Source organism: Vipera berus (assembly GCF_964194415.1).
Source record: "Vipera berus genome assembly, chromosome: 15".
NCBI classification, from domain to species: Eukaryota; Metazoa; Chordata; class Lepidosauria; order Squamata; family Viperidae; genus Vipera; species Vipera berus.
In genome coordinates this window covers 11,136,414-11,154,167 of record NC_138218.1, presented here as the reverse complement: position 1 = coordinate 11,154,167, position 17,754 = coordinate 11,136,414, and the positions used below count along the sequence as shown (strand labels likewise).

At 45.3% G+C, this 17,754-nt stretch overlaps 1 protein-coding gene across 2 annotated transcripts in view; it reads left to right on the top strand.

Annotated features, from left to right (window-relative positions):
* The window catches only part of FUBP3 (far upstream element binding protein 3), a 33,310-nt gene extending 24,610 nt beyond the window's left edge, over nt 1-8,700 (top strand). For both annotated transcript variants that reach the window (XM_081339687.1, XM_081339686.1), the window contains exons 14-19: nt 2,933-3,093; nt 3,688-3,761; nt 4,263-4,339; nt 5,072-5,143; nt 5,880-6,001; nt 7,018-8,700. In XM_081339687.1, the coding sequence (XP_081195813.1) occupies nt 2,933-3,093; nt 3,688-3,761; nt 4,263-4,339; nt 5,072-5,143; nt 5,880-6,001; nt 7,018-7,026 (515 nt within the window). In that variant the 3' untranslated portion in view covers nt 7,027-8,700. The remainder of the gene's footprint in view (nt 1-2,932; nt 3,094-3,687; nt 3,762-4,262; nt 4,340-5,071; nt 5,144-5,879; nt 6,002-7,017) is intronic.
* The last annotated feature ends 9,054 nt before the right edge of the window (nt 8,701-17,754 follow it).

The following is a 17,754-nucleotide window of genomic DNA, read 5'->3' as shown; positions in this document are numbered from 1 at the left end:
CAGGGTGCTGCTTGCAGGACATGGCCGTGGGAATGGGACAACTCGCCACAGGTCGATTAAAGTCCCTTTTTTCAGTGCCGTTGTAACTTTGAGTGGTCACTAAGCGAACTGTTGTAAGTCAAGGACCACCTTTATTTCCAACAACCCTTGCCCAGTTTCTCTACCCTCCCGGGCAACAGCTCAAGAGGATTTTCCATAACTTTCCCGAGCTTCTTTCTTGTCAGCGTCGTTAAATGAATCCCAGTTCTCGAAAGCAGGGAGCTAGTCCCTTGGAAAACAAGTGAGCAAAGTAGCTTGGAGTCGTCCTCCACGGACACTTGCGTGGGGCAGGGTGGTGGGGGGAGGGGGAGAGGCTTCCGAACGGCCATTCGTCCGGTCAAGGGCTCCCTCGGCCCCGTCGGACCGTCTCGCAGCCTCCTCCAACCCCCGGAGTTGTATTTCCATGATAAACCCGCCATCTTCTTCGCAGCCCCCTCCTTGTCACCGTTGGCTTTTAGCCTGGTTTGATTAATTGCTTTACGGTTCTGTGTCCAGCTGTGGGCCCCCCTCTGTTTCCCGGTCAGGTTGAAGAAAAGCAGCCCCCCCCCCCCAAACCATCCTGAATAGCTGTCTGCAGACAAGCACCATGTGTTAAGCGGGTGACTGCCTTTGTGAACAGGGGGCGAGCGCTTTCTGGAACCGAATTCCGATCTTGGCTTGTTCTCTTTCTTCGGCCCTCCAATCTTAGGCTAAGGGATTGAGAAGAGTCCGCTTGGAGAGGCTGTAATTGATATTTCCCCCGTCCTGACGTCCAGGGACGTGAGCCGACTACCGCATTGAATCTGTCCCAAAATTCCTCCGTTAGCTCCAACTCAAATCTGCTCTCCCGTGGCCAAAGCCTGTGAAAAGCATTCATTCGTCCCACAATTAAAATAAGGCCTAGTGTGCGACATAGAATTCAAAACGTAAAATACCAGATCGAAATAAGGAGCAAGTTAAATGGGTCTTGCCCAGAAATTAGCAACGTTAATTGAATTCTGTGGCTACGCCATGAAGTCCTCAAGTGTGCGCTGATCAGGACACAAAGGGAGGCTATGAGGGTAGTCCTCGTCTTACAACAGTCCATTTAATGTCCGTTCAAAATTACAGCGGCACTGAAAAAAAAAGTGACTTATCACCATCCGATCACACTTGCCCAATAAAGAATTATATTTCGTACTTAGGACCATTTTAACATCTAACGTCTCATGGTCAAAATCTAAATGCTTGGCAACTGACTCGTATTTATGACGGTTGCAGCGTCCTGGGTCACGTGATCACTTTTTGCAACTTTCTGACAAGCAAAGTCTACGGGGAAGGCAGACTCACTTAAGAACTAAATGACTGCAGTGATTCAGTTAACAACTGTGGCAAGTAAAGTCGTAAAGTGGGGCAAAATTCACCTAACAGGAAGAGAAATTTTGGGCTCAAAGAGGACTAGAACTCACCGTCTCCTAGTGATTGGCCCAAGCTCACCCATCCGGCTTTCATACCTAAGGCAGGACTAGAGCTGGTGGTGCCTTCACCACCCTTCCCAGGACTCTGAAAATCAAACCCTGATTGCTGGCTTTGAAACCGGCAAAGGGGGTAGACCCTGCCGGTTTCTGCAACCACCAGCGGTGCGGGAAGCCTTCGAAACAGGAGCAACCTGTTGCAAAGGGGTTTGTTTGCCTGCCCAGAGCAAGTGTTCTCAGCTGCTGAACTAATTGGTCCTTCTCCCCTTTGCCTTTGGTTCCCGGCCGGTCACCCCTGGGCAGAAAGAGGGTCATGCGTGTCACATCTGCCCGCCTCCTTTGGAGCAAGGCGACCCTCCCGCCTCATGTGAAGTTTCCAGCCAAAGAATCGAGCCATTGTTAGCCGGTGGAGGAATCCTTTGTTAAGCAAATTTCATTAAGAGAGCGAGACCAAATCCCGCCTCGGGGTATCTTCCTTCGAGGTCTTGTTCCCTTTGGGAGCTAAATTTTCATTAGTCGTGCTCCACCCTTCTATGTTGGGTGCTTTTTCTCCCAGAGTCGGCAGGCCGAGGCTTTCCACCAGCCCTTCGGGGAATCAGGGACAAAACTCTTACAAGGCAGCCTGGTGGCGTTTGTTGACCGGCAAATCAAACGCTGGGCTGGAGTTATTGGGACATGGCCATTTTTCAGGAGGTCTTATGGTTTAAGTGTGACCTTGTTTCGTTGCGTCGTGCTTCCAGGCGAGATGGGTGGCCTGTAAGTTGGATAAATAAAATCCAAGTAAATTGCACTTGTTGGGATACGGTCCTTAAACTCTGTCCTTGCAGGGGGAATGGTTTATATTTGAGTGCTGCGTGGCCAAGAGTTTAGCCCTGTGAATTAAATCCATTTTAGGGGCCTTTGAACAAGATGCTAAACTCTGGAAAAGAATATTTGTAGCTCAGGGTTGAAGTGTGGAGTCTTTGGTGCTCTCTGGGCTTGGTTGTTTTCTTGATGAAAACTAGGCAACATCATCAGTACTAGGAGTGGAGTGGAGGAAGGAGGAGGAGGAGGAGGAGGAGGACTGCGGGGTCCTTGGTGCTCTCTGTTGTTATCCTCACCGATATTTCAATACCCAACTATGTAATCTCCAACTGCTAGGAGGGAGTGGGGTTTGTGGAGCGGAGGAGGAAGAGAAGGGGAGGAGGAGGAGGAGGCTAGCTGTCTCTTTGCACTCTGCGAAAGAAGGGCCCCTGCCTCCGGTGACTCTACAGTGCACCCCAAGTAGCCCAGGATTATGTCTACCAGAAGAGGTTGCTGAATGCCCTCACCCTGGGTAGATTGTGCATCTTGGAAATATGCACGTCTGCAGTGGCTAAGTTCTGGGCTGTGTCGTGAATTTGGGGGAAGGCCTTGGGCCAGACAACCTTCCAGGCGCAGCTTCTCAACCCAGCATCTCCCTCACCTTTCTCCTGCTGCAGGAGGTGAGAACATCAAGAGCATAAACCAGCAATCCGGGGCGCATGTGGAACTCCAGCGAAATCCTCCTCCCAACACGGATCCGAACGTTCGGATATTCACCATCCGGGGGGTGCCCCAGCAGATCGAGCTGGCCAGACACTTGATCGATGAGAAAGTGGGAGTAAGTCCTGTTTCCTTTCATCATCTGGCCCAAAGTCACCCATCCGGCTTTCGTGCCTAAGGTGGGACTAGAACTCACCGTCTCCTGGTGATTGGCCCAAAGTCGCTCGGCCGGCTTTCGTGCCTAAGGTGGGACTAGAACTCACCGTCTCCTGGTGACTGGCCCAAAGTCACCCAGCTGGCTTTCGTGCCTAAAGTGGGACTAGAATTCACCGTCTCCTGGTGACTGGCCCAGAGTCACCCAGCCGGCTTTCGTGCTGCAGGCGATACTAGAACTCAGTCACCTGCTTTCTCACCTAGCACCTTCACCACTAAACAATGGTACTACTGGAAACTAAAGAAGACCAAGAAATACCCAGTTGGTGTCCATTTGAAGGCTGGTGCTCCCACCTTCGTGTCTTTCCAGTGGTGGAAAAGGACTCTGAATTTTCAGCAGTCCTGACTGCAAGAGACCCTGGGCCCCCAGCTGACCGTCTCTCCCTTTCTCCCTGAGTATCACCCAGTCGCCCGCAGCCCCTGAATGTTTTCAGGGTCACCTTGTCATTCAACCATGGAGCTTTCGGTCTAAGTGGGCCCCTAATGATGTCTTTTCCAGGGCACCAGCCTAGGTGGACCCGGAGGATTTAGCCAGGCTCCTTTCAGCCAGCCACCTGCGACAACTCATCAAAAGTAAGATTTTTCTCTCTCTCTCTCATTTGTTTCTCCCAGCGTGACTGGTCCTTGCAACCCAAGTACAGGTCTGTAATGCTGCATCGTTCTGGATGCTTTAGGGATGCAGGCAAAGGCAATTCTCTGCTTTGAAACCTGGACTTTTGCTTCTCCAGGTCAGAATCAGCAGAGGGCTTTTTGAGGGGGGGGGCATGGGGGACAGAGGTCACAGCATCCGAGAGACAAAAAAGACAGGCCTTGTCATCGGAGAATTCAGCTTCTGCATTGTTAGGTAGTGGTTGATCCACAGAGAGGAAGATTCGAGTCAGAGTTGCACTTACAATCACCCACAGTCCTGGGTGCTCTCTGAGCTGGGTGGTTTCCTTGCAGACGTTTCATTACCCAACTAGGTAACACCATCAGGGTTAGAAGGGAGTGGAGGTTTGCTCTCATTTTACATACTCCCAGTGTTGGTACGAGTGGAAGGAATCTGCTTCAGTAACGGTGGGTTGTTATCCACAGCGGTCCCCAGGCGTTCATGACCCAAGGCTGGGGCAGCACCTACCAAACATGGCAGCAACCAGGGCAGCAGGTTCCAAGTAAGTATCTCCCCAGGCTAGATTTTTGTGGGGGGGTGGGGGGGTACTTGGGGCAGTCTGGAGACCCTCGAGTCAGAATCTCTCACTGTAGGCAATTTTCCGTTGCAGCGTTTTGCTTGCAAGGGGATGTATTGACAGCTTTGTCCCCAAGCAAGGTTCTGTTAAGGCTACCTCAAGGGTAGGCAACCTTGGCTCTTTTATGACTCGTGGACTTCGACTCCCAGAATTCCTGAGCCAGCATGGCTCAGCTTGGAAACCTCTCCCTTTCCCCTCAGCATGGCTGGCTCAGGAATTCTGGGAGTTGAAGTCCACGAGTCCTAAAAGAGCCAAGGTTGCCTACCCCTGAGGTAGCCTAACCCTAACCCTTGAGCAGCCCCTCAAATATTGGAAGACTGCTATCATGTCTCCCCTAGCCCTTCTTTTCATCAAACTAGGTATGTCCAATTCCTGCAACCCTTCTTCATATGTTTTAGCCTCCGTCCCCTGATCATCTCTGTTGCTCTTCTCTGCACTCTGACATACGTTCCCAGATAAAGCAGGGAACAGTCAGCCCTGGCAAAGCCACGTTCTGCCTGTGTGTGACATATCCTCTCCCTCCGGTCGTTGGGCGTGGGATCCCAGATCTTCTTCTGAAAAGTCGATCCATAAATATCTCGATGGGGTTCAGAGCCAGGAGGCGGGTCCTGTCCTCTGCCTGGCCCCTCTATGACCTCTTCTTCTTCGTTCCTCTAGGTCAGCAAAGCCAGCAGCAGAACAGCCAACCGGATTACAGCAAGGCATGGGAAGACTATTACAAGAAGCAGAGTGAGTAGATGGGCAATCTGGGAGACCCTCGACCGACAGGCGGGGGGATCAGCCTGAAGAACCTCCAAACACGCTTCCTTTATGTGTGCAAAAAACGTGGACTTAAGTTGTGGCAGCCAGACTAAAATACAGGTAGACCTTAATTTGGTTGGTTAGTGACTGTTCAGAGTTAACAGGGCACTGGAAAGGGGGACTTGTGAGCGTTGCAGCATCCTCAGAGTTCTGCCTAAGGAACAGCCAGAGAAGAGAAAGCATCGCCCAGAACTGCACAGCAGGCAGGGCAAAACCTTCAGAAGGGATCCTCCCTGGCTTCTCAGGCTATAAAGGAGGCAGCGGGAGTTTTGTACCTTCACACTGGCAAGAGTCTGTGAGGGGCGGGACGGCCCAGTGCTGCATAACGGGCCGAGAAAGAAACTCAGATAGGAACGGCTCAGGCCGTAAAAGAGACGGTGGACGATTTGTACCTTCAGACCTGCAAGGTTTTGTTAAGGTAGCTGTACGGTAAAGTAGAATTAGTTCATCTGCTCGTATTTCCTGTCTCCCTGGTAAGATTGGCAGTGCCCACCCTTAAATTGGCCGAGCTTAGCATCCAGAGCGTTGCTGGCGGAAGAATGCTGAGCCCGAAGCAGGAATCCCCTTGGGGAGGGGGCGGGCGGGGGCGCTAGCTGCTTCCTGGCTTCCTCATTGGCGACCCCTTTACCTCTCCTCTCTTTCTTCCTCCCTCCCTCTCTTCCAGGTCACGCTGCCACAGCTGTTTCCCAAGCCAGCAGCCAGCCAGATTACACAATGGCGTGGGCAGAGTATTACCGACAGCAGGCGGCCTACTACGGGCAGACGTTAGGGCAAGCTCACAGCCAGGTGGGTATTTCTCTCGCACGGAGTTCCCGTCTTTAAGCCCACCGGGCAGCTGATCGATTCCCTGGGCGCCCAGCGAATGAAAAGCGCGGCCTAGGAAAGCCGTTAATCACTGGCCATTCACAGACAAGACAAAACACAAAAAGAGGCTTAATTTAATGGAAGTTGCCTTGTAGTAAGGTGGGTGGCTAATAAATTCACACGTATTTTTTTTACAAAGAAATTGCAAATAAAGTCAAGATTCTTGCAGGCAGAATTAGCCGGTTTATAGGACACAGGATGGCCTCAAGGCTGTCGGGCTTTGACCTCATGCCAGCCAACCGCAGAAACCACGAAATAAAGTCAAGAATCCTCTAACAAAGAGTCCTCGACTTACGCCCAGAATTTCTGTTGCCAAGTGAGGTTTGCTCCATTTTATTACCTTTCTTGCCACAGTTGTTAAGTGGATCACTGCAGTGAAGTTAGCAACACGGTTGTTAAATGAATCTGGCTTTTTCCCCTTTTGACTTTGCTCATCAGAAGTTCGCCAAAGGGGATCGCGTGACCCCGGGACACCGCGCCCGTCATAAATACGAGCTAGTTGCCAAGCGGCCGGAGTTTGATCAGGTGACCCGCGGGCAGCTGCAACGGCCGTTACGTGTGAAAAACAGTCTTAAAAAGTGACTTACGATGAGTTTCCCACTGACGACTGTTGCAGCATCCCTGTGGTCACGTGATCAAAATTCGGGTGCCCGATTACACGTAAGAATCGTGTTCCTAAATTAACATCTGTGGCAAGAAAGGTCGTAAAACACAGAGGTTTGTGTTTTTTTTTTTTAAAAAGAAAATGCAAATACAATTGACCCAACTTTTGCCCAAAGCTTGGATGCAAGGGGACTTCTTCAGGTGTAGGTGAGAAGTTTGCTTGGGCGGGGAGAATGGGTCTGGTTGTCTTCCCTCCCTGCAGGATCAAAATAGGATTGAGCGTTTTTAATTCTGTTTCCCCTCACTTTTTTTTTTGTTCTTTTATTTTTTTTCAGGAGCAGTAGAACAACTGTTTGATTCTTCTTCCTTTTTTCCTTTTCCTTGGAATCATTGTGGAAAAAAACCTTTTTTGTAACAGAGGTTTCTAGATTTGCAACCGTTTGAAGACCTTTCTTTCTTTCTTTCTTTCTTTCTTTCTTTCTTTCTTTCTTTCTTTCTTTCTTTCTTTCTTTCTTTCTTTCTTTTTTCTTTTTTCTTTCTTTCGTGAGACACTAGTGGTTAGGATAATCTATACTGAACTTTTTCTAAGAATCAGGAACAATTAGTAATGTGTACTAAACTTTACGGACATGCTACGTCATTTTCTTCCTTTTCCTTAATTTCTGCTTTATTGTTTTGCTTTTGCTTTTCGGGGAGGATTCATTTCCAAAATTGTAAGGAAAAAAAAATGACAGGGGAAAAAAAACACCACGAAGCGAAACTCCGGGAACACGATTTGGAGGGAAGCCAACGAACAGCTGGCATCACAACTTTCCCCAAAGCTGTGACGTTTCAACAAATGGGTTTTTGTGTGCGCGTGTGTTTTGTTTTGTTTTGTTTTTTTCTTTTTCCCCCCATCTCTTCTCCTTGTGCTTTGATTTTAAAATCTTTTTCTGTTGAAACAGAAAAATAAAAAACACGCTTGGAAGTCTTAGGTGGTATGTAACGAATTCTAAAAGAAAAGAAAATGAATTTTTTTAAAAAAAAACAGTATTTAAATATTCTTAAATATGTAAATTCATTAAATATTTTACTTCTAATTTTTTCTTGTACCTTGGCTGTCTTTTTTTGATTTTATTGCATTTTTTAAAAAAAGAAGAAACTGAATTATGCTATGTATTGTAATTAATTATGTGAATTCTTTATTGAGACAGTTGCTGTTTGCTGTCAAGTTCGTTTATCGCGGGGGGGGCATTTTATAGGGGCTGTATAATTTCTAGAGATCTAAAGGGTTAATATAAATGCAATGTGTTCATTTTTTAGTGATACTATTTTCCTTTCTATGTTTCCCTGGTTGGTTGCATTTGTAAATCTAAGACCTCCAAGCATCTTTTAAAAAAACAAACAAAAAAAGAGCAAAATACTTTTTGTCTATTTCAGAAATAAATACTGTTATTTTTAATATTAAGATGAAACTGCTATTAGTATCTTTAACAAGCACTGTGGAACATTAAATCCTATAAAATAGTAGTAACTATTTTTTAATTCCAGGGTGTGTGTTTGCTTTTGGCTTTTTATTTTTTTTTCCTTTGTTTTTAAGTATTTTCTTACCTTAATATTTGTCAAATTTTACCTAGAGGAAATAAAAATGAAATCTAGTATTAACCATAGGTATGTTCTGAATAATTTTTTGATTTAATAAAAGGGATAATATGGTTTCCAGTGTTCATTGTAGTGTTTTCTTGTACAGATAACAGTGTATTTTTAAAGAGAAAAAAAAACGGAAGTAAAGCTATTTTTTTCTTGACATTTTTAATTGATCTATGGGACATTCCGTTTTGAATTGTATCAAAGTTGCTGTCTTAGGATCTTCCTTGCCTTCCCTCCCATTTCTTTATAATGCTTGAAATGTCTAACTATACAGAAAAAAAATTGGATAATGTTCAGCATGATGTTTTAAAACGAAAATGTTCTTTTTATTTGACTGACAGTTGCATTTTACACTCTCTCTATAATAAAAAAAATTCCACACGATTACATTTCGGGCTGCTGTGTCGGTGTCCTCTTACACAAAAATCACATTTGAAATGGATCTCGATTCATCCTCTTTGTTTTCTGTCTGCTTATATATATATATATATATATATATATATATATATATATATATATATATATATATATATATATATATATATATATATATATATATATATATATATATATATATATATATATATATATATATATATATATATATATATATATATATATATATATATATATATATATATATATATATATATATATAGGGCTGTCTCTTTGAACCCCGTAGCTCCCGATAGCCGAGTCTCCTTCTCATCCTTCTCTTTTTTTAACCTCACCCCACCCAAATTAAGGTGCTGCAATGTTTGAGTTGAAATTTAAAGCACAAAACATCTTTTTTTTTAAATAGGAAGCTACTTGCAGCACATGGACTAAGCCTTCACCACCAGGCAGTGAAAGTCAGTGAAAGAACTCCGAGAAAGGGAGAAATTGCGCTAGTTCAGATGCCTGTTCCATACTTGTATTTATTTTCTTGATTTTTATCCCGTATTTATTACTTTATAAGTAACTCAAGGCAGTGAACATACCGTATACTCCTCCCTTTTCCTATTTTCCCCACAACAACAACCCTGTGAAGAGGACTGAGGGAGAGGGATTGGCCCACAGTCATCCAGCTGCCTTTCATGCCGAAGGCCAGACTAGAACTCACCATCTCCTGGTGACTTTCCCAAAGTCACCCAGCTGGAGTTCATGTCTACGGCAGTACTAGAATTCACCATCTCCTGGTGATTGACCCAAAGTCATCCAGCCAGCTTTCATGCCTAAGGCAGAACTAGAACTTACCCATCTCCTAGTGATTAGCCTAAAGTCACCCAGCTGGCTTCCACATCTGTGGCTCAACTGGAACTCCCACCCTTCTGTTTTCTAGGCCAGCACCTTAACCATGACACCAAACTGGCTCTCTTTTGGGTCCCTCTTTGGAAACTGCTGTCATACAACACAATCCCTTTTCTCAGAGGTAGCTAAGAGCCTCTTGTGAACCCCTCAGAGTCATGTGTGGCTACCTCCATTGAACAAATGCATAAAGATGACATTCCTTACACTTGGATTGTCCCCCGGTCAGAATTCAGAAGCCACCAATCAAAGTTCCAAAATTTTGTTGGTGTCACCAGTAAGATACTTTTATCATCCAGCATCCTAAGGGAAAAAAAATGGCTTCAGAGACGGGGCTCCACGTTGCTCAGTCTGGCCAGTGGAGGTGGACTAGATTTTGTGCAAATGTCGTCTCCTTTGTTTGATGGGATTGCACCATCTTCTCTGCAGGATGTAGCCTTCCCGATTTTTCCCCCCTTTTGCTCAATCCTAGGAAGTTCTTTTGGGGACCGGTGTCCTTCTCATGATGAAAAGGGAGAGTCAGCTTTGGAGAGAGGATTGGAAAACCTTTTTAGTTCCCTCCAGGACCTCAGAGAGGGATCCATCCAGTTTCGCTGCCTACAGTTTGATGGTGTCCAGTTCAAAACGCCCCTTTCCATTCAATCTTCAGAGCTCGCACACCTGCCTAAAACATGGTTACCTTCAGAAATCTTTCCATCGCCCATAGCCCGTCTTTGCTTCCATTAATATTTTCCCCCTCCAAGCTTAGATTCTCCAAACCAAAGTCTGCCACGCTCTCCTTCCCTCGCTTCTCTCTCTTTCCTCATTCTTAGCCCTGCCCAATTTCACCAGCTTTACCAGCCAGGCCTCATCCTGGACCTTCCTTTTTATTTTGCAAACCTGCGAGATGGGCCGTCCTTCAATTTACCTCCTCTGGCATCTGCTCTACAATTTCTATTCTTTTCTCTCTCGACCCCATCTGCAAAAGTGGCAACGCTTAGGGCGGGGAGGGGGCTGCTGTTGAAAGCCGGAAGGAGAGAAAGGGAAACCCAGAGAGGGGACAGAGGGAAGATGGCATCTTTTAAAAAGACACCTCCAGAGACTCGAGAGGCAGGAACGGAAAGGGGAAAAAAGAATGGAAGGGTAAAATGCCATTTGGGCGGAGAAAGGGAGGGAGAATTGCGGTGAAGCTCCAGATGAATATCTGATGGAGATGAGAGGCCTTCTCCTAATTCATTTCCCAAGCTGTGTGCCAAAAGAACATTTGGCCTGTTGCTTAATGAACTCCAAGGTGTCTCTTAATTGAAGCCGATGCATTGGTGCCCTTCCACCCTGAAGCGTAAGTGCTCGGAAAAAGCCAAGGAGATGCATTTTCTTAAATGTTATCTATAAGTACCGATGAGTGGGTCCCTGGTGGAATATCCTTGATATGAATTATGGAACCCGGCTCTTATGCAACCTTCATTTTCATGGCCCCCCTCCCTTTTTTTTCAAATATCTGCTGGGTGGGGCCACCCAGCCCCGAGTCCTTCAAGACCAATCCAGCCATTAGGAATGAGAAACTGCTCTTTTTTTTTGTCAGCAGTCTAGTGTCGGGGAAGAACACTTAAGGGTTTGAAATGATACCAAATCTAGTAATGGGTTTTCATCTGCTCTTCGTCTCCCCCACCAACAGCCACCCATGACCACGTCGGGCCATTTGCTGCATTAGAGACATAGAGTTGTTTTTTGAACGTGGCATCACAAAAAGAGCCAATGGTTACTTTGGGGAAATCGTGTCTGCCTCCATTAACGTTGGCTCCATGTCTTCACGGCGATTATGGACGACCTGAGCTGTGTTTTTTTCTGAATACTTTATGTAGCCAAGTCTGATTAGACACGCAAGGAATTTGTGCAGAAACTCTGGGTTTACATGCAAAGGGACAGAGTCATCTTCTTCATCATGACCATCGTCACCATCATCATCCTAACCCAGGAGAGGAGCAGCCTAGAACTAAGGAGAAGTTTCCTAACGGTGAGAGCAGTTAGCCAACGGGATAACTTGCCTTCAGAAGTCGTGGGTGCTCTGTCACTGGAGGCTTTCAAAAAAAGAGACTGGACAACCATTTGTCTGAAATGATGCAGGATCTCCTGCTCAAGAGGGGATTAGACTGGAAGACCTCCAAGGACCTTCCAGTTCTATTGTGCTATGTCCTAAATACCAGAAGAGAAAGAACTGGAGAAGATAACAAATTGGAAAAACCTACAAATAGAAATGACTAGGGCAGAAGGAAGCGATGGTAGCCCCAAGGTATTGCAACCCCAAAACAACTGGAGCATCCCTGGAACTCCTTCGGCATTGACAAATTCACCCTCGGTCAATTGCAAAGAAGCGGCTTTATTAGCCACGGCTTCCATCCTGCGGCGATATTTGTAACCCCGTCAAAGAGCTACATCTGCCTCTCCCAGGTCCTTAGCAAAGACTCAACAGGTGGGCAAACATGCCAGATCCAGTCTAAATACCTGCTGACTGGGAGATGGGTTAGTTCACCAACATCTGGAAAGGGATCCAGCGATTATTACCACACAGCAGTTCTCAATGGTGAGCTTCTTTGTAGGAGAAAAGAAATGCGTTCTTCCTTCTCCAGAAAAAGGGTTAAAATCGCTATATTTACATGGCAGAAGAGGATTTGATCTGCCCCCCACATTGCAAGAAAGCATGGCTTGTTAATCTAGGGTTAATCAGCTAAGCCACAATGCAATGGCTTTGCCCAGCAGACTTGATAAACTGTCCTCAACCTGATTAAAGCACTAACAGAATTCAAAACGGTTCCTTTCTATTGAACCCTCGAAGATCAACCGAAAAGGAGATATTGTAGAGACCTTCAGATTTCTGTCCTATTATCTCCCAGGACTTGAAAGGGAGACTTAAAATTAGAACCATCATTAAAAAGGCACAAGAAAGAATGTTCTTCCTGTGCCAGCTTGGAAAACCCAGGTTGGCCAAAGGAGCTGCTTGATACAATTCTACAGAGGAATTACCGAGTCTGTTGTGCACACTTCTGTCTGGTTTGGCACAGCAACCAACCAGGACAGGTGCAAACTTCAATGGATAGTTAGGATTGCAGGAAAAAAAAAACAACTGCAACCAGCCTGCCTTTCATTGAGGATCTGTCCACTGCATCAGCCAGAAAGAGGGCCGAGGAAGTATCTAAGACCCCCTCACATCCTGGATATAAACTGTTTCAACTGCTTCCCTCAGGATGCCCAAACGACTAGGCACAAAGATAATTGTTGTCCCCATGCCGTCCCTCTGCTGAACACTTATTTCCCACAGCGCAGCCCTGTCTTAATCCTAAGACGTTGACCCATGTAGTAGTCTGTATTATCCTTCTCCTCTTTCCTGCTGTCTTCTCCTGTTGGTATCCTATGATTTATCACTTGTTGTTTGTATCTTACGATTAATGATTGTAACTGTGATTTATGATCTATGACCTACCCCTTTGTTGTTGTATATGTGTACACTGAGAGCTTATGCACCGGAGACACACTCCTGGTGTGTCCAATCACACTTGGCGAATGAAGAATTCTATTCTATTCTATTCTATTCTATTCTATTCTATTCTATTCTATTCTATTCTATTCTATTCTATTCTATTCTATTCTATTCTATTCTATTCTATTCATTTTTTTCTCTCTGCTGAAGCATAATCTGAGTAGACTTCAACTCCTCAGTAATGCCCAAATAATGGCTGAGGAATTCTGGGAGGTGAATGCCATCCATTGGGTAAATATCCTACAATTCCCAGAGTGCTTAGCAAAGACCAAATGGTAGCTGGAGGATTCTGGGAGTTACCAGCTACTAGTCTAGAAGAGGTTCAGCTAAAGAAAGTTTGGCCAATATATTAGTTTTAACTAGCACGTTTCTTGCCACATTGGTTAGGTTTCACTTCATCTCTTTTAGGGTTCAGACTCAACCTTGACACCTTGAAGATGAGAGGACGTCAACTCCCAGAATTCCCCAGCCTACACTAATTCAGACAATTCCACCCTTCTCTGCAACCATCTTCGCGTGTGGCTGGTTTGCCCTGTTTAAAAAGGTAGGCCCTTTTTATTTCCTTCACAACCTTTTTTCCACGAGAGCTTAAAATATTATTTTTTCCCCTCTAGCAATTTTCATCTTTCAATCGTCTGTTTGAAAGTAACAGGGTCTCCGTTCAGTCTTTAAATATCTGGCATCTCAGGCATCAAAGCCAGTATCTCTGAGCTGGAATGTGAACTTTGGAGGCTTAAATTAAAAAATAATTGCCTGTTAGGATTACAGGGAGTCCTCGACTTACGGCCACAATGGAGCCCAACATTTCCGTTGCTTAGTGAGTTTTGCCCCATTTTACAACCTGTCTTGCCACAGCTGTTAAGTGAGTCACTGCACTTGTTAAGTTAGGAACATGGTTGTTAAGGGAATCTGCTTTTCCCCTTGACTTTGCTCATCAGAAGGCTGCAAAAGGGGATCACATGACCACAGGACACCGCGACTGTCATAAGGATGAGTCACTTGCCAAGCATCCGAATTTTGATCACGTGACCACGGGATGCTGCAACGTGTGAATAACGGTCCTAAGTCAATTTTCTCAGTGCCGTTGTAACTTCAAACGGTCACTCAACACACTATTGAAAGCTGAGGACTGTCTGTATTTCTAGTTGGAAGTGCAGCGAAAATTATTAAAGAATTGTACAAGTTACTTTTCAGATGATTGATGGCAATTTGTTCACCTTTTTAGTCAAGCTGAACATACCTGTTGTAACAAGTGGTCAGTTCTACTTACAGCATTTCAAGTTATCGATGCAACAAGTTCATTGGGTCACTTAAAGAAAAATGGGGAAAAATTCTTAAACCCATTTCCCCTCTCAACAAACACAAGAGATAGTCAGTATCAGAAAAGTCTGATATTTTTGTTTGTTTGAAGTTCACTATAAAAATTGCTGCACGATGCTTCAAAGACGTGCAATTTTTTTTCCTTGCAACTTTATCTGACGCCCACAGGTTTCGCAAACGCTTCCTCCCATGCAGAGTTTTTTTTCCCCCTTAATCATTAAAGGCAGCTCAAAGACCCCTTTGTACAATCTCCATCAGGTGATCTCACTTCGGTGGCAATTAATGAATGCATTTACGCCTCTAAATGTCAAGAATAGATGCAGCTTTCTATAGAGGTGTCTTTAATACCCATTATTTTTATGATAATTGAAGTGCATTACACATTTTGGAAAACTGCCCATTGCAAAATGGGGTTTTGGTTCCGTATATTGGTTTGAAAATTCACTCTCAACTACCCAATCAGTATGTCCCCTGCTATCTTTCAACCCGAGGTTCTAGGACTAGGTGGTTTGACACAACGCTATAAAGGTTGATTTTATTTTGCTAGAATAAAAAGAAGAGTAGAAATATTTTGGGGGGCAAATCCTTACTAACCTTGCCTGCCTAGATTTCATTGCAAAGTCTCACGGCAGTAATTGCTTCCCCCAAGGCTATAAAAGATGAGTCTCTTGACTCTTAAAAACCCATTTCTCTTTCCTTTCCTCTTCCTTTTATTTACAGTAATTTCTGTTAGCAAAGCACCAGCTCCAGGGAATTTAGCTGCTGGTGGTCCAGACCTTATTTAACTCTTAAGGCTTTTTATTTGACAATACACTGATTTATTGGAATCTTATTTCCCTTCTCTGCATTTATAATTTATCGAGTGGGGAGCGGGGGATTGCAATTCAATTCGCAAATGCTTCCTTCTGTTCCAATCTGGTGGGTGAGTGCATTGAACACATCGATGCATTGCCAGAACAAGGGAACGGTCAATTTTGGGAGTAGGAAATGCCCATCCCAGTCCTGGGGAAATTTAAATGTAGTACGAATAGTCCTTGGATTAGGACCGCAATCGGGACTGGAATTTCTATTGCTAAGGAAGACGGTTGTTAAGGGAGATGCAGCCCAATTTACAACCACGGTGGTTAGACAAAGGTCATGTGACCATGGAGATGTTGTGCCGGATTTAAGTGCGAGGACTGTGCTAAGTCACTTTTTTCAGTGCCATTGTAACTTCAAATGGTCGCTAAACAAATGGCTGTAACTTGAGGACTACCTATAATGAAGAGATTGGGGGTAGCTGGTTTTAAAAACTAGGGTGAGTAAAAAGTTGTGGGTGCTTCATCGCTGGAGGTTTTCAAGGAAAGATTGGACAACCCTTTGTCTGGAATGGTCTTGGGTCTCCTGCTTGAGCAGAGGGTTGGACTAGAAGACCTCCAAGGTCCCTTCCAGCTCTATAATTCTAAGGCCCCACAACTCCAAGTGGCCAAGGTTGAGAAACACTCTGTTAGAGAGATGCTGAAAGCCTGGGGATGTTATGCTGGGTCTAAATTTCCAAGCACGCCCATTCTTAGAATTTTCTCCAAATTAATTATTGGGATTTTCCATAATGATGATAGCTGTCTGTTGTAAATATCCCAATGTTTATCCCAAAGAGGCTTTTTCAAAAGGCAACTGGATTTTGTTTTCCTTCAAGGCGTTTCGCTTCTCAGTTCTGATGAGAACGTCTTCGAGGAAAACAAAGGAAGTCCAGTTGACTTTTGCAAAAGCACCTTTGGGACAAGGATGGCCTGGATGACGGAGAATCTCCCTAGACGTTCCAATGTTTACATTTATTTATAGCTGTGGAGATTCTGCTGCTCTCTGAGCCTGGCTGTTTTTTCACAGACCTTTCATGACCCAACTAGGTAACACCCTCAGTCTTAGGGAGTGTGACTTGCTCCCTGTTAATATACAGTAGCTCTGAGCTTGTTTGCCTGCAGACATTTCATCACCGAACCAGGTAACATTATTAGTACTACTGTGTCTTTCTCCCTGCTTATCTTTCCCTGGCAGGGCAAGCTATTGTACATAAAGAGAGAGCAAAGCCTACATTGGCTCCTGGAGTGTGTGGTGTACTTTTGGGGCTAACCTCAGGGGACAAACAGACAAACAGAATGAGTGGCGTAGTAGTGCACAGGTAATCCGAGGCCAGAATTTGCCAATGATCCAATTCAGCACAAGGCAACTTTGTGTGCATGTCAAGACCCAGTTCCTCCTTTTATTGTAGTCTGAAGTGTCCTATAGCTCACGTCCCCTAGACAGCAGTTTAGGGCCCTCACAGTCTCCTTCAGGCTTGTTCCTTGATTCTCAGCCAACTCCACCGCCTTGGCCAGCTGCCAGTTTTGAGTTTGCAGACAATCGGCCTCCGGTGGGAACCAAACCAAACCGAGAGGCAGCGGCCGGCGGGCGACAATTTTTCCTAGCACAATTTTGCAAATATCATCGGCGGCCAAGAATGGAAGCTTAACCATCTCGCTCGGGCGGCACGGAGGACGCCCGCCGAGCCAGACAATGGCATACAATGGGCCCGAGTGCTTTCGAGAAGCCGATAATCGGACCGTTTGCAGGCGTCGATTGTGTTTACACGGGAATAGCCGTCCCACGGAGAAGCCGCGACTTGGGGAACAAAACAAGCGTTCTCCAGCTTTGCGGCAATTTAAGGCCGCCGGATGGCTGGCAACAGGCAGGGCCCCGTTTGCAAACCTCTCTCCTGCCAGCTTTTGAAGATAGTGCCGTTTCTGCACAAATGGCACGATCTGGATTTTTGCTGTCTGCTGCTCGGCTGTTCCAAATTCTCTGCAAGTAATTTTTTTTTTGAATTGTCAACCAAAGCAGTGGGAAGAACAATTGTCCTCTTATTCCCCTCTGGAAAAATATGCTCATTCTTTACCTTTATCCAATTTTTGAAGGAGGACGGTGTTGGTAAGGGATGGAAAACTTAGTCTTGGGATGCGGTGCTTGCCCAATTGCCTTTTAGAGCATTAGGATTTCCATATAGGTAGTCCTCGGCTTAGTGACCGTGTGAAGTTACACTGGCACTGAAAAAAGTGACAGGGCCATTTCTCACACTTACGACTGTCGCAGCATCGCCATCACTGCCTTCTATCCCAGAGCAGTTCTGGATTGGATCCACCTTGGATCCAGAAGGAACTTGCCTGATTGTCAGAACAATTAAACAATGCAATGAAAGTTGCTCCATCACTGGAGGTCTTTAAGAAGAGCTTGGACAACCATTTGTCTGAAATGGTATTGGGTCTCCTGCTTGAGCAGGGGGTTGGACTAGAAGACCTCCAGGGTCCCT